The sequence below is a fragment of the Trachypithecus francoisi genome, unplaced genomic scaffold (assembly GCF_009764315.1).
Source record: "Trachypithecus francoisi isolate TF-2019V2 unplaced genomic scaffold, Tfra_2.0 Lachesis_group4, whole genome shotgun sequence".
Taxonomy (NCBI): Eukaryota; Metazoa; Chordata; class Mammalia; order Primates; family Cercopithecidae; genus Trachypithecus; species Trachypithecus francoisi.
The window spans coordinates 130,218,754-130,246,645 of record NW_022681469.1 but is presented as its reverse complement, the minus strand read 5'-3'; the positions used below and the strand labels follow the sequence as shown (position 1 = coordinate 130,246,645).

General features: G+C 36.1%; 1 protein-coding gene and 1 pseudogene across 8 annotated transcripts in view; one reads left to right on the top strand and one right to left on the bottom strand.

The window, feature by feature from the left end:
• SEPTIN7 (septin 7) overlaps positions 1-27,892 on the bottom strand; it is a 105,239-nt gene that overhangs the window by 35,586 nt on the left and 41,761 nt on the right. For all 8 annotated transcript variants that reach the window (XM_033193562.1, XM_033193563.1, XM_033193565.1 and 5 more), the window contains one exon: positions 6,884-6,990. In XM_033193562.1, the coding sequence (XP_033049453.1) occupies positions 6,884-6,990 (107 nt within the window). The remainder of the gene's footprint in view (positions 1-6,883; positions 6,991-27,892) is intronic.
• On the top strand, positions 23,313-23,789 carry LOC117073357 (annotated as a pseudogene).

The following is a 27,892-nucleotide window of genomic DNA, read 5'->3' as shown; positions in this document are numbered from 1 at the left end:
ACTTACTCCTTTAAATAATATAGTACTATATACTAGAAAGTGATACAACAATATAGTTAATCTACATGAATCATCTCCCAATTTTACTTCAAACTATTTCTGGTTCCTTTATTACCAAACGAAGCTCATTGCTCATTCTACCTTCAGTAATATGCTGTATACCAATTACATATTTTAACTTAACAGCTTAAATTTTAAGATATTTCCCTGTTAGAAAAAAATCAGTTCAACAACTTACTGACTTGCTAAGACAAATGAAGATTTGTATTTTATACACTTTAAGGAATGTTTATAAAGCTTCTTTTCTTCTCTGGCCTACGAAATTCTGTGTATCCATACATGGTCAAATACAAAGAAGTCAGTGACATATGGAAAAGATCCAGAAAACATCACTGTAAACTAGTGCCATTCACAGGATCCAACTGTATCCTATCATCTGGTATTACAAGTATTCTCATGGGATCTATGGAAAACAAATTAGTTCAGGTCCAAGAATTTCAAACTTTTCTTAACAAATCTATTCCAAATGGTCACTTTCCCATGCACTTTCCTTAAGCAGGTCACATCAACATATTTTATGGCATCACTCAGGGTTCTCTAAGATTAGCTGCGTAATTTAGTACCAAAAGAACGAATCAAGGGCATTTTCAACGGTTTTTCCCTGAAAAATAAATAAAACTAAAGCTATCACCTACGTATCATCTATGTATAATTAATCTACTGAGACCTCTTTTGGCATTCGAGATTCCAGAAATCCAAGGTACTCATTTTCTAATACTGACTATATACAGTATACAAGAGTTTCAGTATACTGAGTTTTCAGTTTTACAATCTGAGGGAAAAAAGTCAAACAATGTTGATTATACAGCTTCATATAAACTAATCTTTTCTAACTTAATGTTTACATGCCACTTATTAAGGTAAATAAAAAATGTTACTTAATTAAGAACATAACATTTTGAAGAGAGAGTTAAAATTTTCTGTCAAGTGCTTACCTCTACCTACACTTGCTCAAGAGGTAGCATTACAGCCAAAACTCTGAAGAGATTTGAATGGCCTGAGATACACCACTTAGCTCAAACACAAAAGCTATTTTGCTTATTTATTGACTCAAAAGACAAATATCATCTTAATCGTGTTCCAAAAGACAAAATATCATCTTATTCGTGTTCCACAAGAAAGTGAAAGAGGAAGTGACCAATAGTAGAACCGTTATCCCTAAAGAATACTTCCATCTCATCAAGACCCAGAACTACTTTATTGAGAAGAAAGTTGATCCCAAAATTCTAATTTGGCCTTCTATTGTGAACCTCTCCATCTCTTACATCCCTGTCTCCTTACAATGAGACCTCAAATCCCTTGCCCCTCTCATTTTCTGTTAGCAACCTCCTTCCCAAAACCTTTCTTTCTTTCCTTTTCCAACTCAAATCCCATTCTGGATTAACCCATCTTTCTATTCCTATATCATAAAATTCAGGACCTTCAACCTCAACAAGAATTTCCCTGCTAATATTCCTCTTATGTGCTCCTTAGTTTTATGCCTCTCCCATTTCCCAGTAAAGCTCTTCCCAAGCCCACGTCTGTCACAATGCTCAGTGCAGTAATTCACATCTCCACTTAAAAATGAGACCATTCCCAGTCTGTCTGAATCAGCAGTGTACCTTCCATGGTACAGTGTATGTGAAATATATCTTTTTCCTAAAGCGATTTCTCAATCTATTATAGGGATTAATTTCTATTTCAGATTCATCCTGACAACTGTTTACACTATTTCCCCTCTATCTTCAATCTCTCATTTCTTAGAGAATGACTTGCCACAGGATATAACCATTCTCAGGTCTCTTTTGGAAATCATCAAACCACTCTGAGTCCTCTATACTCACACTCCTAGGTACTCCTTTTCATCCCTTCCTTAATAGCCATCAACCATCTTCACTGACTCACTTACTACTCACTTCTCAACCCACTGCCATCTTGCTACCACTTCATTTAAATTTACCTTGCCAAGGTCACCTCTACAGCACCTTACAAAAGCAATCTTTCTCACTAAGTCATAATTGTATGTCCATATTTTTCCCACAATTGTGAGATCTTCGAGAACTTTTTGTCTTATCATCATTGTAGCCCCCAAACTTAGTATAAGACAAGCATTCAAATATGTTATGTGAATGGCTCAAAATCTATCAAAACTGGACCAAATGTCAACAGGACAGTTTCCTGATTGGGCTCTGTGAAAAATTTTCAAGGAGTCTATCAAGTATGTTATCCTAGAGATGTACGTACTGCTTTCACCTTTTCTCACTTTCAAAACTTTTGCAACCACTTCATCTACAATAGTGATTTACAAAACTTCAGGGGCCAGCTGGGCGCGGTGGCTCACACCTATAATCCCAGTGCTTTGAGAGGCTGAGGTGGAAGGATCAGTTGAGGTCTGGAGTTCGAGACCAGCCTGGCCAACATGGTGAAACCCCATCTCTACTAAAAATACAAAAATCAGCTGGGTGTAGTGCACACCTGTAAATCCAGATACCCGGGAGGCTAAGGCAGGAAAACTGCTTGAGCCCAGAAGTAGAGGTTGCAGTAAGCTGAGATCACATCACTGCACTCCAGCCTGGGTGACAGAGTAAGACTCCATCTCAAAAGAAAAAAAAAACAACAACACTTCATGGACCAATAAAAAGTTTCAAAGGGGAACAGCATAAAGTTTCCAACTAAGAACTTCAAAAAATCTAAACAGTGTCATTGCACAAAAGAATTATCTTAATAGAACACATTAAGAAAAAATTAAAATGGACTTTCATCTCAGAACAAAGGATAATTTCTTCCCAAGAAAGGACAGATGACACCCTTTCACTGACATAAAGTATGATTTAAAAATTTTCAAATGCAGGCCAGGCGTAGTGGCTCACGCCTGTAATCCCAGCACTTTGGGAAGCTGAGGCAGGCAGATCACTTGAGGTCACAAGTTCGAGACCAGCCTGGTCAACATGGTAAAACCCCATCTTTACTAAAAATACAAAAATCAGTCAGACATGGTGGCACACGCCTGTAATCCCAGGTACTCAGGAGGCTAAGACAGGAGAAACACTTGAACTTCAGAGGTGGAGGTTGTAGTGAACCAAGATTGCGCCACTGCACTCCAGCTGGACGAAAGAAAAGGACTCCATCTCAAAAATAAATAAATATAAAAAATTTCAAATGCAACAAAATTATAAAATCAAGCTTAATTGTTAGTATACATACAACATTGTAAGCAATATTTTTCCAAAAAATTTTGTTAATCTGGGTATCTATATTTGAGACTGAAACATGAAGTAGAGCTTATCACATGTTCAATTTTTTATTTTACTTCATTTTCATTAATCTTTTGGAAAAATATATATGTAAGTAAAAAATGGAGGTAACATGGTACCATTCCATTCCATCTGAAACATTCTGAAAGAACTAAGGCAAAACACTTCCCTCTCCTCCTTTCACCCTGACAGACACAGGATAAAACCAGTTTGCAGTAGAGCAGTGGTTCTCAAAATTTAGTACCTAGACTGGCAGTAACACATTCTGAGAACTAAACAAATACAAATTATTTGTGCCCTGCCTCAAACCTGCTATATAGCAAACCATGAAGAAAGGGACTCAGCAATCTGTGTTTGAACAAGCCTTCCACGTGACCGTGATGTGTGCTCAAGTTTGAGAAGCACTGGTATAAAGAATTCCAGGACTGGTGTCAGCTTGCATCTTGGAAATGCACAGATATAACTCAGGGTTCTGACGTCCAAGAGGTTAAGAATTAATCTTAATGAGCTTCTATTAATACTGAAAACTTCACTTGAATCAGAACCACTATTTTACACATAGGAGGCTAAAAATCAGCTCTCTGTTCAGTGTACACAGCTTCCCATTCCTTCCAAGACTGTGAATGTGAATAAATATCTCCTTTAAGATACAAGTCTCCTATAAACAGATAACACCCAGGGATGAGAATATGAGATCGTGGTCTTTATTAAAATCTTGCTCCTTATTCAGCTACGTAACAGGAGAGGGCTTTCCTCCCCATTTTTATAAACATTTGTATTTTGAAAAATCAGGATTGTAAGTTTACCAGTCTAATATGTCTGGACTGAGATACAATACTGGTGATCACTCCCCTCTACTGTGAGTGTTTATGAGCTTCCAACGGCAGATCATCTGCTAGACTACTGGGCTTGGTAAGGAGCCAGTCAACTATTAAAAAGATTACATTCTAATTTTCTAACTACATTCAGACTTCCTGAATGATTCTGACCCTGTCTGTAATACTGCATGTTCTTTCCTGAGTAAGTGGGCAAGAGTTTAGATGGTCTTCAACTGGTTCCCAGTACACAAAAGAATACATCTCCATGGTTCTGTCAGGAAAGAGGACTTCTACAGGATTCTAGTAAGGATCAATCTGGTTCTCAAATGTTACAGGTCTTCTTTTTGGTAAAGAAAAGATATTTAACAGTGGTAAACATGCCTTTGTCTTAAAAATCCTCCTAGAGATATTCTCACCTCCATTACCCCTTTGTTTTCAAGATAAAGAGAGTTTCTGGGAAGATATTCACAACAGAAGAGGATATTTTTGAAGTGTTATTTTAAAGGAAGGTAAAATAAGTTTAGACAATTTATTCTGAAGCTAGGCCAATGTAAGAATTCTAATAAATTGAGGGCATGTCACATCTTTAACAGATGCTTGCCTGGCGAGAAAATGTCTGCAATATCTAAAATGTAGGGGATGATTAGATTTTTAAAACTCCTATAAATCGGTAAGAAAATGACAGAAAATATTAAGATTATCAAAACACTTTAATGAAATGTGAACAGTTAATGAGTACAAAAGACATGTTCAACCTCACTAGAAATCAAAGAAAATAAACTCAAATACCTTTATATCTTTATGCACACACAACAGCAATGAGCGCCTAAGTCTACCAAGACATACACAAGAATGTTCCTATTAGTAAAAAACTGAAAACCCAAAGGCTTATCTAAAATAAATAATAAAGGATATACTGATACATTCACACAATGGAGTATCATACTATGATGAAAAAGAACTACACCCAACATGAGTAAAGAATACAGACGTAATCTTCACTTAAAGAAAACAGATACAAAAAAGTGTATGTATATAACGTTCAAGAACAGGCAAATTTATCTATGGAGAAAGCAGTCAGTTAAGGTGTTTATCTTTGTGGGGTGTAATACTGAATGAGAGTGAGCACACGGAAGAAACTAGGGTTCTGGAAATGAACTGTACATTAATTTGGGTGGTGGTTAGTTTTACCTGGCATATCTAAATTCATAAATACCTAAATTAAGGTATTCATAATAGATACCCAAATTAAGAAAGTTCAAAGTTTGTTTTCTTGCTTAGGATTAAAATTTCCAATATTTATGACAAATAAGCATGTAGGATCAAGTTTTTAGAGCATAATTTTGCAGGTAATTTTAAATCTCAAGTCCTATGAAGGTTACCAAACAAAACAAAACACAACAAAATCCTAAAATAGAAAAATCGAAAAGAGAAATAAGAAATACACTTCACAAAAGTATTCCTTTGGGATCTAGTTACTAAACTGCATCTTGCAGTTTGATGTATATGAGTTACTGCCCGGAATATATAGACTGGCCTTCCATCCTGTGCACTGGGATGATCACTACCACTTCTTCAAATTCAGTTAAAAGCATCACTGCCTCAATGAAGCCGACTCCAGCCAGAAATGTTCACTTGCCTCCTCTCTGCTCATGGCCTATATATCACACAAGCAGAGCTCAACAACAATATTTTTAATCAACAGTTTAGAGCAGTACTGCCAAACACAAATACTATGTCAATCACATAATTTATAATTTTCTTAGTAGCCACTTTTAAAATAGGAAAAAGGTTAAATAAAATTGATTATTTTATTTATACATCCAAAATACTATCACTGCAGTAATCAATCAATATAAAAAATTATTGAGATTTTTTTTCCATGCTCAGTCTCAGACATCTGTGGTATATTTTATATTTGCAGAACATCACAATTCAGACCACCCACATTTCAAAGATTAATAGCCACACAGGGCTACAGGTTGCTGTAATATTTAATAAAAAGGGCATATCTAGAATCCAGCCCCTTGCTCTATAAAGTATGATCTACCATCCAGCAGCATCAGCATCGCCTGTGATCTTGCTAGAAATGTAGAAATTGCAGCCCATCTCAGACCTACTAGAAGAACTAAATTTAACAGGATATCCAGGATTGGAATGCACAGCAAAGACTGAGAAGCAGTAAATTAGATCACATATACCTTGGGAGTCTTACAGAATTGCTATTGCCATTCATCTATGATATGGTATTATGCCACTGACTAATACAGAACACTGTATTTAAATAACAAAAGCTTTTCTATAAATCATGTTTTCTCTACACTATCCAATGCAATTTTCTGCAATGATGAAAATCTTCATATGTGCTGCAAAAAATGGCAGCCACTTGCCACATGAGCTGTTAAGCACCTGAAATGTAACTGGAGCAAATGAAAAATTGCATTTTTAGTTTAACTAATTTTAATTGATTTAAACATGTGGCAAATGACTACTATACTAGATAGCACAACTCCAGGGGAATTGGTTACTATGTCACAATGTCATCTCTAGGAGAGTCCTCGGGACAAATTTGGAAAGTTCTAGTCAAGATAATTGTTCTGATTAACTGTACTTCTTTTGTTTTTTAATTTTATGAAGTCATATTTACTATCTTACACTGAATAAAGGCAAATTTGTATCTTACTTCTAAGGAAGCATAATAAAAGTTACGATATGTGCTTTGTATTAATATTATTCCAGCTTATCATCAATTAACAATACTAATATCCATACCTGTACAGTCTTTTTAATTCTATGAGAAGGACCTGGATACTCTGGAGAATACAAATCTGTGAGGAATAATGAGTTGATTAACGTCGACTTTCCCAATCCAGATTCACCTAAAAGAAATAAGGGAAAATATCTGTTAAATTCACCCACTTTACCCAACCTTAAATATTCAACAGATGCTATAATCGAACTTGCTTTATGCAAGTACTTCTTGGTGAAACAATGAAATGACATTAGAAAATATGCTACAAAGAGTAAGTATCTTGTCCTCAGTTTCTTAGCTATCAAATTAGACTCATGTTTCCAGGGATTCTTTTCAGTCTTCTAATTATACCACTTATATTCATTAAAAGTAATGTATCTAATAATGTACATTTTTAACAGTAATATATTCCCAAAGAAAAAAGTCATTATTAAAAAATCCAAGTTGGATTACACATTGCTGCTTGAGTGAAATAAAGTTTTTCTTTACTAATAGACAATAATGAATGACCAAAACAAGAAATCATGCAGCCATAAAAAGCAAAAATCTGCTAATACAAAGAATAATTAATTACAATGAACATCTCCACATAAAATTCTAAATCACAAAAAATACTTTCTAATTTAGCCACCCATCAGTCTAAATATAAGGGTACTTCTCCCAAACCAGAATCCAAAAAAATCTTAGGTAATTACTTTTTATACTGCTTCTACTCGAGGTAGGAGGTAGACATGAAGGAAGCTAGGGCATGATTTGTACTCAGATCACGTACTCTTTTTTGACTCTCCATGTCTAGTCTAATATACATAGTCTAGTGTATAGTAACTATTACAAGTATACCAAAATATAAATGGCTTCAAGGTATATATAACCTAAGGTTAAAATAAATTATAAACCATATTACGATAATTAACATGGCAAAGAGTTAAAGTATGTATTGTTAATAATTCACTTAGAATAATAGGCATGTTTAGCCTAAGTAACTGATGTCACAATATATGTCTAGGAGGAATTCTTTTTGTATCAGCTCTCAAAAGAGATAAGATCCTTTCCACATGGTCCGGGCTTACCCCTTTGACTGACAGCACGCCACTTTTTACTAGATGTAAAAATGCCAAAAATGTCTAAGTCACAGGAAAGTAACATGGGTTGGCCACACCCAATTCTTTCTTAACTCTTATACCTTGAAAGCAGAAAGACTAGAATAAAACCCAAGCATTTGGATGTTATCAGAAATATCTACAATATTTCCCTTTGGAAATATAAATGAAAATTTTAGTATATACAATAATGTTTTGGGAAATTAAAAAGTATGCTCATTAAAAAATTAACACTGTACTCAATAAATTATGTTTAGAGGTTTTTTAAGTTTTTTTCCCCTTTTTATTTGTGGTGAGGAGTGGGGGAACAAGACGACACAGGACAAAGGGAAAAGAGAGAGGAAGAAAAATAAAAGTCTGAGAGGTAACACACCAAAATGTAAATAGTGGCTATTCTGGGGATAGTACAATGTGGATGATTTTTCTTAGTTTGTTATACTTCGGGGTGCTGTAAACTTCCTTCCATATGATTCTATTATTTTCATAATTTAAAAAGCATTACTGAGTGGCATCAGCAAAACGGCAAATTAAAAAGCTCAAAGCCACATTTCCTCACAGAAACACCAAAAACAACCATAAACTCGTAGAATTAACCTTACAGGACCTGTGAAAAACAGTCAAAGGTCTATAGTGACGAAGCAAATGCCCAATTAAGGAAAAAAACATGCAAACCTTTTGTGACATTTTTCTGTGATCTTGTCCCACCCCTTCCACAGTTTATCTGGGTCTCAAGAAGGCAGCAAACCAATTCCCAATTCACTCCCTTCAAATGGGCGGGAAGAGTGCAGACCTAACTTGTAACATTTTAACCTCTCTGGTCTGCCAGAAGAACTGATCCCTATTTTGCCTAACTGGGACCTCGTTTGGTGAGAGAAGCAATGGGCACCACTTATGAAAGCTGCAAGAGGACACAATAGATATTTGGGGCATAAGATTACAGTGGGTAGATATAATAGAACATCTGAGCATCCAGGTGAGACTCTTTGGGAAATTAAGACATTCAAAAGCAGCCATGCATACAGGAGGAATTGAGAAAGCGACCCACAGGCCTAGGCAATACAAATGCTCAGAAAAGAAGATCCTAAGCTTTCATCTTGGGGTGATCACTAGGTTAAGGGAATGCTCAACTCATCAGCAGAGAAATGCCCCGGTAGTACACAGCCAGTGTGCAACTGAGAGAGGTGACTCTTTCAAATACTCAGTTTTCAAAAAACATCACAAGGCATGCAACAAGGTATAGGAAAATATGGCCCAAAGGAACAAAAATTTCCAGAAACTATTCCTGAAGAATTACAGATATTAGACTTATTAGACAGACTTGAAAGTAGCTGTCTTAACTATGCCCAAAGAGCTAAAGAAAAAAATGAACCAAAATGAATGGGAATCAGGAAAATAATAAGCAAAATGAGAATATCAATAAAGAGGAATTATAAAAACAAATTGTGGAGCTGAAAAATACAGTATTTGAATTGAAAATGTCACTATTATATAGGTTCAATAGTAGAACTGAGTAGGCAAAAGAAAAAACTCAGTAAACCTGAAGACAGTTGAAATTATCAAATCTGAGCAGAAAGAAAAAAGACGAAAAGTAAACAGAGCCCAAGAGATTATGAAACAAAACAGCTGGACCAATATATACCCAATGGATGTTTCAGAGGAAGAGAAATGGACAGAGATTATATGAAGGAAAAAACTCCCCAAAGGTGATGAAACCGATGAATCTACAAATCCAAGGATCTCAACAAACTCCAAGTAAGAAAAATTCACAACCAATATCAACACAATTACAATCAAACTGTCAAAAGCCAAGACAGAATCTTGAAAGTGGCAAAAGAGAAGCAACTCACTGCATAGTCAGAGTCCTCAAATAAGACTATAAGCCAACTTTCTGGCAGAAACCTTGGAGGCCTGAAGGCAGTGCAATGATACATTCAAAGCGCTGCAACAACTGTCAAATGCAAATTCTGTATCTGGCAAAAGCGACCATTATAAATGAGGGAGAAATAAAGACATTCCCCAATAAACAAAACCTGAGGGAGGTTCATTATCACTACACATATATTACAAGAAATACTGAAGGTAGTCCTTCAGGTTGAAATAAAAAGACTCTAGACAGTAACTCAAAGCAATATAAAGATATAAAGATCCCGTAAAGGTAAATGCAAGGGCAAATATAAAAGCCAGTATTATTAAAATTTTGGTTTGCAAGTTCACCTTATATTTTCTACGAGTTTTTAAAGGCAAATGCATTAAAAAATCATGAATTTGTGTTAATAGGTACATCAAGTATAATACCGTAACTCACGACATCAATAACATGAGAGGGACAGAGCAGTGGATGTGTAGTTGTTCAATGTGATTTAAGTTAAACTGGCATAAAAAATTAGACTGTAATAACTTTAGGATATTATGTATTATCCCTATAATAACCAAAGAAAATTTCTATAAAGTATACCAAAAAGAAAAAAAAAAAGAGAGAAGGGAATCAAATTGTGTCACTACAAAAAATCAAGTAAACACAAACGAAGGCAGTAATGGAAGAAATGAAGGACAAAACAGCTAAAAGACATACAGAAAACAAAATGGCAAAAGTTAGTTCTTCCTTATTAGTATTTATAGGTAAATTGATTAAACTCCCCCAATTAAAGTCACAGAATGTCATAATAAATAAAATGGCATGACCCAACTGCGTATCTATAAAAGACACATTGTAGATCTAAGAAAACACATAGGTTCAAAGTAAAAGGTTAGAAAAAGATAAGTCATGCAAATAGTAACCAGAAAGGTAAAGAAGCCATACTAATATTAGACAAAATAGTCTCACGTCAAAAACTATTATCAAAGACAAAGAAGGACTTTAAATGTTGATAAATTGGTCACTTTGCTAAGATGATGTAACAATTAAAAACATATATATAAGCAAACATCAGAACTTTAAATTATGTGAAGCAAACACTGGCAGAATTAAAGGGAGAAACAGACAGTTCTATAATAATAGTTGGAGACTTCAATACTCCAGTTTCAATAATGGACAGGGCAACTAGACGGAAAATAAGCAAGGAAATAGAGGATACGAACAAAACTGTAAATCAATTGAAGCTAACAGACAGACAAAACACTGCATCCAACAACAGTGGTCTACACATTTTTCTCAAGGGCATGTAAAGCATTTTTCAGCAATGACTAAAAGAAACAAGTCTTAACAAATTTTAAAGAATTGAAATCAAGCAAAGTATTTTTTTCCCATCATAATAATATGAAACTAAAAATTAGTAATGGAAGGAAACTAGGAAAACTAACAAATATTTGGAAATCAAACAACACATTCTTATCAACCAACGGATCAAAGAAGAAATCACGAGGGAAATTAAAATATACCCTGAGACAAAATAAAAATAAAAACCCAACATGCCAAAACTTATGGAATGCAGAAAAAGCAGAGCTAAGAAGGAAATTTATAGTTGTAAACACTTATATAAAAATGAAGATTTTAAACAACAACCTATGTTTACACCATAACGAATTAGAAAAAGAGCAAACTAAACTCAAAGCTAGCAAAAACAAGAAAAAAATAAAAATTAGAGCAGAGATAAACAAAACAGATTTTAAGAATAGAAATTGGGCCGGGCGTGGTGGCTCACGCCTGTAATCCCAGCATTTTGGGAGGCCTAGGAGGGTGGATCACCTGAGGTCAAGAGTTCAAGACCAGCCTGACCAACATGGTGAAACCCCGTCTCTACTAAAAATACAAAACTGGACCAGATTTGGTGGCGCATGCCTGTAGTCCCAGCTACTCGGGAGGCTGAGACAGAAGAATCGCTTGAACCCAGGAGGCAGAGGCTGCAGTGAGCCGAGATCATGCCACGGCACTCCAGCCTGGGCAAGAAGAGTGAAACTCTGTTTCAAATAAATAAATAAAAGAATAGAAATCGGCCAGGCGCGGTGGCTCATGCCTGTAATCCTAGCACTTTGGGAGGCTGAGGCGGGCAGATCACGAGGTCAGGAGACTGAGACCATCCTGGCCAACATGGTGAAACCACGTCTCTACTAAAAATACAAAAATTAGCTGGGCGTGGCAGGGCGTGCCTGGAATCCCAGCTGCTCAAGGAGGCTTAGGCAGGACAACTGCTTGAACTTGGGAGGCGGAGGTTGCAGTGAGCCGAGATCGCGCTACTGCACTCCAGCTTGGCAACAGAGCTAGACTCCGTCCCAGAAAAAGAATAGAAATCAGCAAAACCAATTGTTAGTTCTTCAAAAGAATAAACAAAATTGACAACCCATAAACTAGATTGAGAATAAAAGAGAGAGACTCAAATTACTAAAATCAGAAATAAAAGTGGGGGCTGGGCATGGTGGCTAAGGCCTATACCCTCAGAATTTTGGGAGGCCGAGGCGGAGGGATCACTTCGGCTCAGGAGTTCAGGACAGGCCTGGGCAACATGGCAAAACCCTGTCTCTATTAAAAATACAAAAAAATTACCCTGTCATGGTGGCACATGCCTGTAATCCCAGCTATTCAGGAGGCTGAAGCAAAAGAATTGCATAAACCGGGAGGCGGAAGCTGCAGTGAGCCGAGATCGCACCACTGCACTCCAGCCTGGGTGACAGAGCAAGACTCTGTCTCAAAAAAAGAAATAAAAGTGGCTCATGGCTTTCCTAATTAAGGACTGGACTATTTGCCACCACCCCACTCCCCCTTTTTTTGAGTAACTTTCCTTTTTGGAAACAGTGATGAAGGTTTCTCCCTTTATTCTCAACAGTATGTATACCTCATACTACTCTCTACTATCAAATTTCTAAATACTTTCTGCTTTTTTAATACTCTTTAAAACTTAGCAAATACCTAGTTATACTTTCAGTTAGGATAATACTTTTTCCCACTGGATTTTTTTCTTTATCTTTTAAATTCTTAACATTGACTATGTGAAGTAATACGCTGTATACCCTGAACTCAGCTATGAGATATTTAACATATCAGGGGAGATATAAATGAATAAACTTCCATCGATTCCTAGACTACTTACACTGAAATTATGGACCAAATTTTCTAATTCAATTCCCAAGTGGCATTAAAACCAAGATGTTTTGTATTTCAAGAAACTTTATCCACGGTTATGAAAGTTTAAAAACTTATCAAATGTGTGGGAAAACTGCAATTTAAAGATAAATGATTAGGTTTCCTGTTGAAGACCAATTATAGTATGAACCATAACTACACTAACTGGGTGATCTCTATCAAAGTAAACACTGCAAACAATAAAGGGTATCATTTGGCCAAGAAAAAGATAATTTCTGATTCCAATTCAACATTGCTCCTGTGTAACGTGTTTCTCTAGTTCTCAACTACACATTTATTCTTGAGTTATTTCTAGGTTAGTTGTAGTTTTCTTTTTAAGTTGGCTCTGGGCAAAGTAAACCTTTCATAACAGATTGAGAACTGTTCAATTTCCCCAATTCTAAGATACAATTTTGCCCCCCAATATTTCTAAAAACAAATGTCTCATAAACAAAACGTAATTGACTGTACTATTTACCTCCCTCAAATCAAATTTGATTATATGTTTCAGAGTAGATCTTATCTTAGAATCAAGGAAGCAGGAAAATCAAAACACTTCTTCCCCTAGAATCGAATTCAATTAGAAAAGCCAAATCAAAGAGGCCTTAATTATTTTTTCCTATAACTGAGAACTTTATATTTAATTTTTAGAACAATTTATTCTGAACTCAAGTGACTTCTATTTCCTTATAAATTGGAAGTTTCCAAAGAAACAGAAGGTTTTAGCACAAACCTGGATGAGAAATAAGTAACCAAGACCATCTCCCACCTTGAGGCTCATGAGGTGAAACAAAAGCTCCCCCCTGAGTTATGTGCAATAGGGGTAATGATCCTCAAAGAGCCACGTTTCACTCAGGGTAAGGAGGCAGAAAAAATGGGTACCAAAAAGTAGTTGAGAACTCAGTCTGCTTTTTCTGGTTCTGTACGTAAGGAGCTTGGAAGTTGCCATTGCATTCTAAGAAGTAAAAAGCTGAAAAGATCTGATATTTAAAAACAGAATCCAATCTTTAAGAGCAGTAAGGACACAAGGCAGTGATCCAGCAATTGCCCTTCTTGATGTTTACCCAGCTAAGTTAAAAACTTAGATCCACACAAAGTCTTGCACACAGGTATTTGCAGCAGCTTTATTTATAATTGCCAAGACGTGGAAGCAACCACAACGTCCTTCAGTAGTTGAATGGATAAATACACTATGGTACATCCAGAAAATGGAGTATCACTCAGCACCAAAAAGAAATTAGCTACCAAGCCATGAAAAGACACGGACCAATATACACTGATGAGCAAAAGAAGCTAATCTAAAAAGAATACATACTGTATAATTCCATTATAATTCCATTAATTCCACAACTATATAATGGAATTATGTAATTGTGAGCAAGATACTTGCATTTTCTGTTTTCTTACATATCAAATAGTATAAGAGTATGAACTATGAGGAATAAATTAGGTAATATATGTGAAATCTAAGCACAGTGCCTGGTATACATTAAGTGCTCAATAAGTAGTTGTACTATTTCTGTGATTCATTTAAGGAAATTAGAAACACATGAAAGTCTGATATGACAGAGGTAAGAATATAAATAACAGCAAAATGTTAAAAAATACTTCAGGCAAAAACTTGGAAACAATAGGAAGTTAGCAAATTCCACATTAAAAGACTATAGGTCTTTTGGATATGGATTAATCAAGTGCTTAAAAAATAAAAATGATTTAAATAATATGCTTAATTTTCAAATATACATACAGAAATTTCTACCCAAAGAATAAACTTATTTTTGAAACCTATGGAATACTAAATAAGCTGATTCTATGTAAGGCTACACAGAAAAATAAATCAATGCTGGAACCTACAGATCATATTCTCTGAATGCAGTGAAATTAAAAATTAACAAAAAATAACACAATTCATCCACCTACTTAGATATTTCTCCTTAACTCTTCCTATGTGAAAATTACTCAAATACAAACAAAATGAGTATTACACATAAAAATCTAGGAGATTTGACTAAAGTATTTGGAGGAAAAACTCATGCTTAAAAAAAGCGTAAAGAAAATAAGTCAACCATCAGGATGGTTCTTGGTGAAACTGTAAACTGGTACAGCTTTTCTGAAGAATAATTTGGTCATCTACCAAAATTTAAATCTACATGCCTTTTGACCCAGGATTTCACTTTCAGAAATGTACATTACAGAGGCATTTATATGTGTGCCTAGAAATCTAAGGAACCTAAGCAGTGTAACTATGAACATCCATCTTCATTAATAGCTGACTGTATAAATCATGATAAAGATATTATAGAATACCACAAAATTGCTAAGAATATACTGACAGGAATATTCAGTATATATATACATATATACACACAGTATATTCAGTGATAGGGAAAAAACATTCACAGAACAGTACTTACAGCATGGTACTGTTTACACCCAAAAAAAATTGACATAGGAATGCCTGGTGTATATGAAAGTATAAAAAAATGCCAAAAGACTTGCACCAATTTAATGCTTATCTCTAGAGACAGGACTGGAAATGAAGGTGGGAGAAAAAAGGAAACTTGCTTTTTACTAAATATCTTTAGAATTTAGTTTTTTAAAAATAAAATGTATATTTTATAAACTTTTCTTTCTTTGGGAAGCTGAGGGGAGGGTAATAGTAACAGGGAATATACCAACTTTCTAATACTGTTTATTTCTAGATGGGAAAGGTTATGAAACATTGAAATTTTTCTTCTTTGTATATCAGTTTTTCTACAAGAACCATAAATTATACTAATATTTAATTTTAACTTTTAATTCTTTAAAGGGGTTGATAATATATTATACTACAAAGAATTCAAGAAAAACACCTGAGAACAGTCTACCTGCAAATATAATGATTGGGAGTACTGGGATAAAAGTTAAGAGAAAAATGAGTATTGAGTCCAGTAAGAGACTACAGAGTAAAGGAGAGGGAGGCATCAGGCACAGGTTACTGCAGATGCTGGCAACTACAGCTCCAGACAGCTGTACTACAGGAATTCTCCATTTTGACACTACTGACATTTTGGATTGGATAATTCTTTATTGTGAGAAGTGTCTTGTTCATTGAAGGATGCTTCTCAGCATCCCTGGCCTTTACCCATTAGAAGTCAGTTAGCATCCCTCCTCCCTAGCTGTGGCAACCAAAAATACTTCCAGACATTGACAAATGTCCCCTGGGGGGGCATTTTTTAAATTTTGAATCCCCAAATCCTCTAGCACTAATACCACTACACATAAAAAACAATGACAGTGACAGCCAGAAAGTTATAAATTCTTCTGTGTGCCAGTATTTTATAAGCACTGACTTAGTTAACCTTTATAATGCCATTAGATAGAAGCTACAGGTTGTGTATCACTTATCCAAAATGCTTGGGACCAGAAGCGTGTTGGATTTGGGGCTTTTTCAAATTTTAGAATATTTGCATTGCTCATCAGTTCAGCATTCCTATTCTGAAAAGCCAAAATCCAAAAACTGGTTCAATGAGCATTTCCTTTGAGCATCATGTCAGCACTCAAAGTTTCAAACTTTGGAGTATTTGAGATTTCAGATTTTTGGATTAGGGATACCCAATCTGTATCATTATCATTACCATTTTAAGGTGAAAAAACAGAAACAAAAGTGAAATAACTTGCTAGTGCCAAACAGTCAATAAGTGGTAATGTCAGTATTTGACACTAGGCAGTATGTTCTACTGCCTTTCTAAATACCCACTCTCATTTATCCATTAAAGACTGTCCCATAATTCCCAAGTACCTTCCTAATCTGGTTAACCAGGTTATTTGACATGGGATATTTTACCAGTATCTTCATTAACAATAATACTTAATATTTTTATTCAATAACTATAAGAAAGACACTGAGCTAGGCACTTTACATGCATTCAATGACTTCAATAATTACAAAACTCTACATAAGATTCTTTACACAATTTCACAGCTAAGTAAGTAAATAAAACCTCTGAAAGTAACTTGCCAATGACAAATATCTCTACCAAGTAGCAGAGTTACAGCTCAATCTGAATGGCAAATCTCATGTCCTTTATCATACTATACTTCCCAGACTCTTGAGTAGGCAAAAAGAACATGCTTCTTGACCTCTATGTCCTGGTCCACTTAGTGGTTTTCTTTTTCCCGAGAAGACTCTCACTCTGTCGCGCAGGTTGAAGTGAGAGGCACAATCATGGCTTACTGCAACTTCTGCCTGCTGGGCTCAAGTGATTCTCCCACCTCAGCCTCCCGACTAGCGGAGACTACAGGTGCATGCCACCATGTCCAGCTAATATTTTTTTAAGAGATGAGGTCTTACTATGTTGCCCAGGCTGGTCTCAAACACTTGGATTCAAGCAATCCTCCCGCCTCGTCCTCTCAAAGGGCTGGGATTACATGCTTGAGCACCAGGGCCACTGCTTTTATTGCACTAACCACAATGAGTTTCACACGGAAAAGTAAAGGATAAAGCAATTCAAAATTTAGAAGAGAAAGAAGAGAGAAACTAAGTTCAACAGCCTTTAATCTTGTCAGACTGAGTACTTCTACCTACCCCTAGTATCAAATCCCACATCTGTCCTGAAACTAAATTATAACCTCTTTAGTAGGTTGAGGAAGAGGGAAAAAAGAACCTTTTACAAGATACAATAATAGATCTATGTCTTTTCAAGAATAACACTGATTCAGTGAATATTCTTCTAAAGTACTCAGTCAAGTACCTCATACAAATGAGGTATTTGTAGGTTATTGTATTGTCTTAATGATTCTATTATCGTAACACAGAGGTTACCAAAATGTCATTCAAATAAGCCTGATAAAATACAGTTTATTTCCCATAAGCAAAGTCACCTTACTGAAATCATTGTGACTGTATGACATTGCTATGGGAGCTCTAAAAACAAGCTATTTTGTAACGAGTAAGCAGTCCTTTTACTTGGTAGCAGAGTAAAATATAGCACCTGACAAATACGAAAATAGTTTGGTAATACTATTATTCTTCCCTGGAAATTTTTCCTAAGAAGTACCCTGAAGGTGTAAATTAAGTGTATTCCAAATTTTTCTGTGCTTCCTTAAGTATCACATACCCTTAATCCAAGTTATCTCATTTTTTTTTTTTCAGAAGTATCAATAATTGTAAGAAAGTAGTTGTGTAACTTTGGAAAACTCTAGGGGGAAAGGTTATAGTAGTCCTTAGAGCTTAAAATCTCCTTGAAATCTCTTATCTCGGTTCCATCAATAAATTCGCCTTGTGAGCTTGGGCAAACCTATACTTCTGTGTGTCAGTGCCCTCCTCTATGAAATGCAGATAAAAGCAGTACCTACAACACAGAGTTGGTGTGAGGAATAAGTGATCTTATTAGAATCATACCTTGGCACAGTGGACACGTGAATATCAATAATTGGTAGTTGCAAAGAAACGTATTTTATTACTATTCATGTTTTCTCACAGAAAAAGAAAGGACCCTAGTGCAACTACTAAGAATAAGGGTCAAAGGTGAAGTAGACAGCCTTAAGAAGGGAATAAACATTTGAAACAGGGATGCAGGGGAGTAAAGTAGAAGAGTAAGGTTGGCAATTTATTGACACTAAAGGGTACTGGCCTCAAAATAAATAAAAAGGAATGTTGAAAGCAGTGAGGCTATGCCTGAGTTTGGACATCAATTTCTACTCACATTTAGTAGAGTAATATTTACTTCCACACCAAAATGTCAAATGGCCTATAATTATAAGACAAAATATAGCAGCCTTGTCTAATAATCTCAAAGTGACTTATAACTACAATTGATCCTTGTTCATTGGCTTTACTAAACGGAAGGAAATAGTGTCATTAATGCAAAACAGTAGAGACTATAATCAGTCCTACCAAATCAAACTCTACTTAAACACAAAATCTGCGGAAACAACCCAAATCAAGTGTACTTCTGCATTATTTAGAAAACATTTAAGAATAATAGAGTTCAGAATAATACATATACTGGCTTAAGAAAAAAATTACTCAAGATAAAAAGACTATCTGTAACATTTCATATTTCTTCAAACTAGTATTTTAATAAATCCAAACTTTTTTGAATGTTCCAAATTAATGTCTATTTTACATTTATTTTGACTTTGAAATGCATTATACATGTTTCGCAACAATGTCATTATCATTCCCTCATTTTATTGTATTTTAAGGGGAAATAACTGGATTTAAAATTTTTTTGTCCTTGTTAAAACAAAATATAATATTTACAATCTAAGATGTTACTCTATGAAAATTATGAAACAAGAGTAACTACAGTTAGTAATACAACACCTGTACTCTAACCTAATAAGCAGGTTAAAATAACCCATATCCTTCTTATCTTTGAGGTCTTGCCCATGAAAGCCATATATTCTATCACTATTTAAGAATGTTAAATTTCAAGCCTAAAAATAAAACATTCATCAAATATTTGTTTATAAGGTTTTGAAGAAAGTCACAATAATATTTGTTTATAATAGCTAACATCAAGTTTCTTCAGGTCTTTGGGACTGGGATCCTCCAGTATTCATAACAAAAGAATCTGAGCAGTCCTGCTTTAAAGATACTTGCTTATCTTTGTCTTACTCAGCATCTCAACTTTGTATCCATTTCTTATTAATCTCTAGATTTTCTGAGACTAAAGTAGTACCCGACACTTTATAAGTGATCATTAAATTTTTATCAAATAAATGAATGAGGAATGCAAAGATAAGATGTAGTCCTTGATCTTAAAAATATTAGTATGGTAGAAGAGGTAAGATATGCAAACAAACAATGAACAAACAAGGCAGAATTTTATCAAAACCATGAATGAGATACCCCAAAGCAACAGAATTTCAGGAAACTGAGAATCACACCAGCCTGGAAAGGAGGTCACATTTTAATGAGGCTTTGAAAGATGGAGTATCATTTCAAAAAGCATTTCAACTTTCTGGGATATCTGTGATACCAGGAGCCACTTTTACCATTTTGTAGCAATTGTATGGAAAAGAAAGCAAAGGATTTTAAGAAACAGAATCTTTAAGTCCTTTCAGAATGTTTTACCATGTTAGAGTTGAGGCAAGGGAAAAGTCTGAGAGGAGCTGGTGATCACACTGTGGAGCTTTTCTACCTTGCTCCTCTAACTCCTTCCTTCCTTTTTCTCCTGGGTTTTGAAATCAATTTTGTTCAAATTCAAATCCTAGTTCATTAACATACAAGTATATGACCTTGATCAAGATACTTACTTTATTAATTAAATGCACAGGGCTTGACATTTTAAAAAGCACCTCAAATGAAACCTATTAAGAGGTGAGACAGCAACAAACCATAGTTCTTAACCAAAATACATATTAGTGTCATCTCAGGACCTATTTCAAAATAGATGATCATATTCCATCCTAGACCCAAACCCCGGAATATCTAGGCAAGTGTTTCCAGGAATACGTTGAAGAAGCTTCGCAAAATGATTTGAAAGGTAGATGAAATTAAGAAATTCTTATGTTCATGTCATCCTGTCCATAAAAAGAAAATTAAGAAATTCTAGTAAATAAAGGATGACATACGGCAATATGCCAGATTAAATCAACATTTAAACATGGCCCATAGGAAAGGATCCTAATAAAGGAGGCTTCAACACAACCAGGTAAACCAGAAGGCAGTATCACAAAAAGTTAGGAAGAGAGTTTCAAGGAAAAAATGGTCAATAATGCCAAATAAGTTAATGAAAAAGACAACCAGAAGGCCTTTTACTGACCTTTGATAAAAGTAGTTTTGTGTTAAGGAGAGAAGCCAAATGGTGAGAAATTAAGTACTGGATGGGAAATGTAAAAGTACAGGTTTATTTTTTCTTTACACCTGGCTGTAAAATGAAGAAAAGATACCACACCAAGATGTTTTGCCAAGGGAGGGCGCTATTCTTTGTTTTACTTTTTAATAAACTTAATCTGGTGAAGATTTAATCACTGAAGAACAATCTAGACCAGGTATTCCCAACCCCAGTCCGTGGCCTGTTAGGCAGGCCACACAGTAGGAGGTGAGTGGTGGTGAGCATTACTGCCAGAGCTCCGCCTCCTGTCAGATCAGCGGCAGCATCAGATTCTTAAAGGAATGCAAGCCCTATTGCACACTGCGCATGTGAGGGATCTAGGTTGTGTCCTCCTTATAAGAATATAATGCCTGATGATCAGTTTCATCCTGAAACCATCCTGCCCCCCTCCCACACACACATACACCCACACACACTCTGGCAGAGAAATTGTCTTCCACAAAACCAGTCCCTGATGCCAAAAAAACTGGGAGCCACTGGTCTAGACTACATTAGATACATTCCATACATATGTTGATCGGGAATTTGCTATAAGACAATTTCATCTCCGCAAAATCTATTAGGATATCTTTTAACATACACACTGAGGTCCATGCTAATACTAAAAGGCAAGTTAAACAGGCTCTATATAACCTGGCCCTGCAATTATCTTAAAAGAAGTTTACTTATTCTAATTACTGTAATTGCACCAGTACTAAGAACTAACAATTCTGCTATGTAGTTAGTAGCAAACATTCCAACCAGCTACTCAATAATTACCTCATTTGCCAATTCAAACAGCTTTCACTTGCTACACGTCTGAGGCTGGGAGGCGCAAAGAGGTATGTTATGATCTTTCTTGCTATACTTAGAAACAGAAGCATTCTGTATACAACCCAGTTCAAGGGGACAACTACATTTTTAAATCATCATGTTACTAGAGAAATCCTTACTGCCTACTCAGAACATTTTCTTCATGATTATTTAGAAAATGATTATCCCATTTTTGTAGTAAAAGATATTGCCTGACCTTTCATAAGATATATACCAAGTTTCTGTGAGTTCCTTTGCTAAACTGAAAAGAGTTGAAACTGACAGTTTAATACTGTCTATGAGCTGTCCCTCAACGATCCTCTAAATTCTTCCCATTACCTGAAATTCTAATTGATCATTCAATACACATTCCTCCTTAAAAATGGGTGGATCACGAGGTCAGGAGATCGAGACCATCCTGGCTAACATGGTGAAACTCCATCTCTACTGAAAATAAAAAATAAGCCGGGCGTGGTGGCAGGTGCCTGTGGTCCCAGCTACTGAGGCAGGAGAATGGCGTGAACCCAGAAGGCGGAACTAGCAGTAAGCCAAGATCGCGCCACTGCACTCCAGCCTGGGCAACAGAGCGAGACTCTGTCTCAAAAAAAAAAAAAAAAATCAAGTATTCTTGTGAATACTATTAGTCTTTCACATCCTGGAATCAGACTTTCCCTCTAATTTCTATTTTGGGCCAGCCTTAATTAAGAAAGAGTTTTAATTTGGAAGAAAATAGAGCTAGTTTTGAATTACATGAATCAGAAAAAGTAGATTCTGCAGAAACATAGCAAAGGGCTCTACAAAAGTAGAGGGCAACTTATAGCTGGCCACGGGGCACGCTAGAGTGTAAGTAAAGGAGAAATATCAGGAAAAGAGATTTTAGTTTACCCAGCTATCTAATGGATAGAAGATGGGAAGCAAGGTGTCGATTTATTCTTGATCAGGTAGCATGTTCTACACAGTGGTTCTAAGAAGTGGCTTTCAAAGCAGAAGTGGGTAGTTTTAAACTGTTTGAATTAGATAACCTATAGATTCTTTTAAGTTCTTACTTTTTATAAATCTCATATACAAAAACATATCCCCTAAGGACCAGGGATGAAGTATATGAATCATACTGTGATTATGTGAATTATATCTCACTGATATTTCTTTAAAAATAAATGAGTACTGTACTCATTTATTTTCAATTTGCAAAATGTATTTTGCAAGTACAAAATTTCAGAATAAAGAACAGTACTTTTTTTAAAATTTCAAATAAATAATCAAAAGCATGTAAATTAAAATGTAAAACCTTTGTCTAATACCAAATTAGCAAATACCAAATCTGACATTTAAAAGAGATTTCTGGCCGGGCGCGGTGGCTCAAGCCTGTAATCCCAGCACTTTGGGAGGCCGAGACGGGCGGATCACGAGGTCAGGAGATCGAGACCATCCTGGCTAATACGGTGAAACCCTGTCACTACTTAAAAATACAAAAAACTAGCCGGGCGATGAGGCGGGCGCCTGTAGTCCCAGCTACTCGGGAGGCTGAGGCAGGAGAATGGCGTAAACCCGGGAGGCGGAGCTTGCAGTGAGCTGAGATCCGGCCACTGCACTCCAGCCTGGGTGGCAGAGCAAGACTCCGTCTCAAAAAAAAAAAAAAAAAGATTTCTGAGCAGCTGTAGACCTCAGCAAGACAATGCAGACTCCACTGACTTCATTCCTGTGCCTGTGCTCCAGTTACCCTGGGGCCCTGATGGCTTCAGCCGTGGCATTGCCCCTGATGGACGCTGGGGCCCTTGAAGCCAGAGGTTCCTGAAATCCAACAGTGTCCCGTAGTTCAAGAATTGCAGGAATCCCAGGAGCAGTGGGCTTGAGCTGCCCTTCGGGAGTGTTACCTCTGCAGCATGCTGGCTACTGTGCGTCGACAGGTGAGCTTCACACTGCACGACTGTGCGCACATGGCTGCCCACTTCGGAGTCACCAATCTGGACATGGCCAACTTCTATGTGTCACAGCTGCAGACTCCCATAGGTGTGCAGAGGTGCTGCTCTAATGTGCTGACATTATTTCACAAACCTTCAAGCCTGCGCAGGTGGAGCACAGGTACAGGAATAGTCAGTGGAATCTGCATGGTCTTGGCGAGGTCCACAGCTGCTCGGAAATCTCTTTTTAAATGTCAAATTTGGTGTTTGCTAATAAAGATCTGTGTTCACCTTTCTGCTTGAGTCTAAGCCACAGTATCCCAGGCCTCCCAACATTCCCAAGCCAGGAACTCTGGGCCTCCTTGGAATTCTGAGCCAAGCCCCAAGCAACTCTGGACTCCTGAGACCTCCTTTGTCTTATCAGTAAAATTCTGCAACTCTAGGAATTTTAGGTCCCGTTGGAAGGAATGTTCTACCTCACAGAACTCTGAACTCTCTAGATACAGGCCTGATGTCATTTCCTAAAGTCTGAGGCTTGGGGGTGGGGTAATACAGGTGGGCAAATTACAGAGTGGGAAGTTATTTATTGAAGAGGTTGCAAAGTTCAGCCACCCTGAAGATACTCCCAAATGCTTCCCTCCTGCTAAAGAACCAACTACTCCAGGAAAAGAGATTTCCACTCAATATTGACAAGGATGAGACAATATGAGCATTCACACGCCTACAGAAACTGTATTAGTTGGTATGACATTTTCAGTTAACATCCTTTACCATGCCATCTACTTCTAGGAATGAAACACACAGAGAAAAACACTGCAATAATATTTTAACAATAAAAAAAGTGTGTGCGTGGTGGCAGAGGGAGACCTTCCAGGTCCAATGATGGGAGGCAGGCTAAGCGTATTATGATACACCTATACAAATATTATTCAGCCATTAAAAATTAGCTTTTAAAAATCTGACACAGAGAAATGCTTGCCATAGCATTAGATGAAGAAAGTATACAAAGTAAATATGGTATTACAGCTATGCCTAAAATGCAGAAAATATAACAAAATTTAACAGTGGTGATGTCCACTCTCTTAAAATGCCATATACTTCTTCATATTAGTTTTCTAATAAAAAAAAAATGTGTAACAAGTCTTAGTTTTTATAGGAAAAAAATTTCAAGCCATATATCTGAATACCTGCTACATCAAAAAACAGGAGTTACCTAAATATCCAATCACATTTCAAACAAATACATAATTCATGTTGATTCAACAACAAAGGCAAACATCCACATATATAAAACCAGGCTCAAAATCTCAAAGTAAAACTGTTTTTAAAGTTTATTAACTTTTAATAAAATCAATTCCTAAGATTCTTTCTATCACTGACATTAAATATCTGACACAGTCAAGGGAAAACAAGATACTCGAAAGGTTTGCAAGGAGTAGCATTAATATTCAGCAACTCTAAAACAAGTGCACCCTTCAGACTAAATAGTCATGCCACATAAAAAACTTGAGCACGACACTAACCTACACAGAATAGACAGGTAAAAAGTCATATTGTGTTTTTAAGAATCCAAGCTACTCAGCTAACCCATGTTTAAAGACGAAAAAGAATGAATTCTCAACCATCTTTTAAATCTGACTCTTACCAGAAAAGACCTTTGCCCAGCAATCTATACTGATTTACAAAGAGCACACATTTACCCCAAATGCTTATAATCAAAAGAGTTCAACCAAAACAGAAGTCCAAACTAAGGATTAATCAAATATTTAGCTTATTAATTGCATATCATTGTCTACCATCCCTGCTTTCCCTTTTCTTCATTCCTCGTTTTGGATCTTAAAACTAAGTCATGAAAATGCACGAATAAAAATGTTTAAAATTAACATTTATACAATTTACAGATTTGCTACGCATTTTACATATATAATATATATACACTAAGTACATTCATATACACAATTATCTCAAGCCCTCTGTGAGGCGGGGTAGTCACTCACAGTACACAGCATTCCTGTGTAAGTATCTCCACTCTACCACCATCCCACACCCACAGGTTCTTAAGGAACCCTACCACAGCTCTTTTCTTTTTATTTTTCGTATTTCTTTTTAGAAATGGGTCTCACTCTATTGCCCAGGCTTGTCTTGAACTCCTAGGCTCAAGCACTCCTCCTGCCTGGGCCTTGCAAAGTGCTGGGATTACACACATGAATGAGTCTGGCCTTCCTTTACTTTTTGTAATCACAACACAATGCTTGGATTATAAAAGACTAGGTAAGGTTTGGAGCAATGGCTCATACCTGTAATCCCAGCTAAGGTGGGTGGATCACTTGTAGTCAGGAGTTGGAAATCAGCCTGGCCAACATGGTGAAACCCTGTCTCTACTAAAAATACAAAAATGAGCCTGGTGTGGTGGTGTACACCTGTAGTCCCAGCTACTTGGGAGGCTGAGGCAGGAGAAGACTGCTTGAACCCAGGGGAGCAGAGGTTGCAGTGAGCTGAGATCACTCCATTGCACTCTAGCCTGGGCAACAGAGTGAGACTCCGTCTCCAAAAAATAAAAATAAAAAGACTAGTAAATATTTGTTGTGAAAAGGAAAGGGAGATTCAAAGTGATCTGTCCAGAGTCATACAGCTTGTCTGTGACAGAAATTGAAGTTTTCAACTAGACTAAGTATGATATACTTTTCAGTGTAACAGCTGCTGCACTATTATACTGTAGATATAAGTTAGTTTAAATACAGAGGCTTATTTTCATGGTGTGACAAAAATGTTAAGTCAAAAACATGAACAAAATTTTACAAAATTGCCAAAATAAATTGTAAATTCCAAATTTAAACACAACAGTGAGTTACTAGTTTCAAGATTCTAATTGATCCTATCAGATTGATAAAGTTACCACATAAATCCAAATAAAAACTGACTACATGGCACTTTAAATGTACATTACTATACCATTTATTTAATTAAATGTAATTAGTAGTGTGGATTTCCATGGAAATTCCTTTGAGGGTAGAAGTAATCATTTTCATTTTCATGTCATCCGCTTGATCAGTAATTCTTAGCACTCACACTGCTGATGTACATAAACTTAATTACTAATCATTCAATTAAAATTTACCCTCTGAACCAGGACAAGCATGCTATGGAAGAGCTCATCCTTTATGTTATTGTTGTAATTATTTCCATCTGTAACATAATAAACAATTTATAGACTTCTATCATTAAACACTTGAGTTAGTTAAGAATGAACTGCAAATCTTCACATTTGATTCTTTGATATGCATAATTACCTTGTATTTATCATCTGCTTACTTAAGAGTTCTGGGCAGTACAAGAAACAGAAGCCCCAAAATCTAAAACTTTCTTGCTTCTAAATAGCAACCTATTTATTTGAACTGTTAGTAAATTTGGGGGACATCCTACTTAGTTTATCAAAATACATGTAAATATTATAACTCTGCAACACTTGTACGCATTTGCAGATAATTTTAATTTCCAAGCTAAATTTTGCCAGAGCTTTTTATCTCCATTACTATGGCAGTCCAAAATTACAATTTTGCTAATTTTTCTATATTTTTAGGCATCGAAAAAATGATTCTATTCACATACCAATTAATTCTGTAACACAGTTAAATATTGGCCTTAAACACTTCAAAATTACTTCAGCTCTTTCTTTTCCACATTTCTTCCTAAAAATTCAGTCCAAAAGTCATTACATGAGACTGAGAAAGGTAGATGTCCATGCTAGAGAGAAAACCACAGTGGCCCAAAACAGGGTATTAGGGTATTAGAGCCTACAGAATGAGGAAAAGTTTCTAACAGAGCATGAGAAGAATGGACTAGCATGAGATGTCTGAGTTAAATAGGTTGAGGGGGCATCCACATGAGAAGAATGGCCTGGCATAAGACATCACAGCACAAGAGAGGTAAGCAGGGCCACTGCCTCCCCCTTAATTACATTAATTCCTCCTGCAATTAACTAATCCATTACCTCCCTCGGGTTCTTCCCTAGTATTTTTCAGAGAAGAAAAGGAAGAAAGGTGATGGATTAATTCCAGGGGGATTGATCAAATAAGTACACATATAGAGGATAATGGTATTTCACCATCAGAAAGAAAATACAAATACGGGAGAGATGAAAATTAGGACCCCCACAGTGATGGAACGAAATTGGAGGTGTAAGTGTGCACTTATAATTTTCAATACACACACACACACACACACACACACACACACACAAATGTATGTGTCTGTGTATAACATGTGTATAACATACACTTGTTACTTTTTGATTTTGATGGTATATTATGGCTATACAGGAGAATATCCTTGAGGAACAGAAATATAGTGAAGT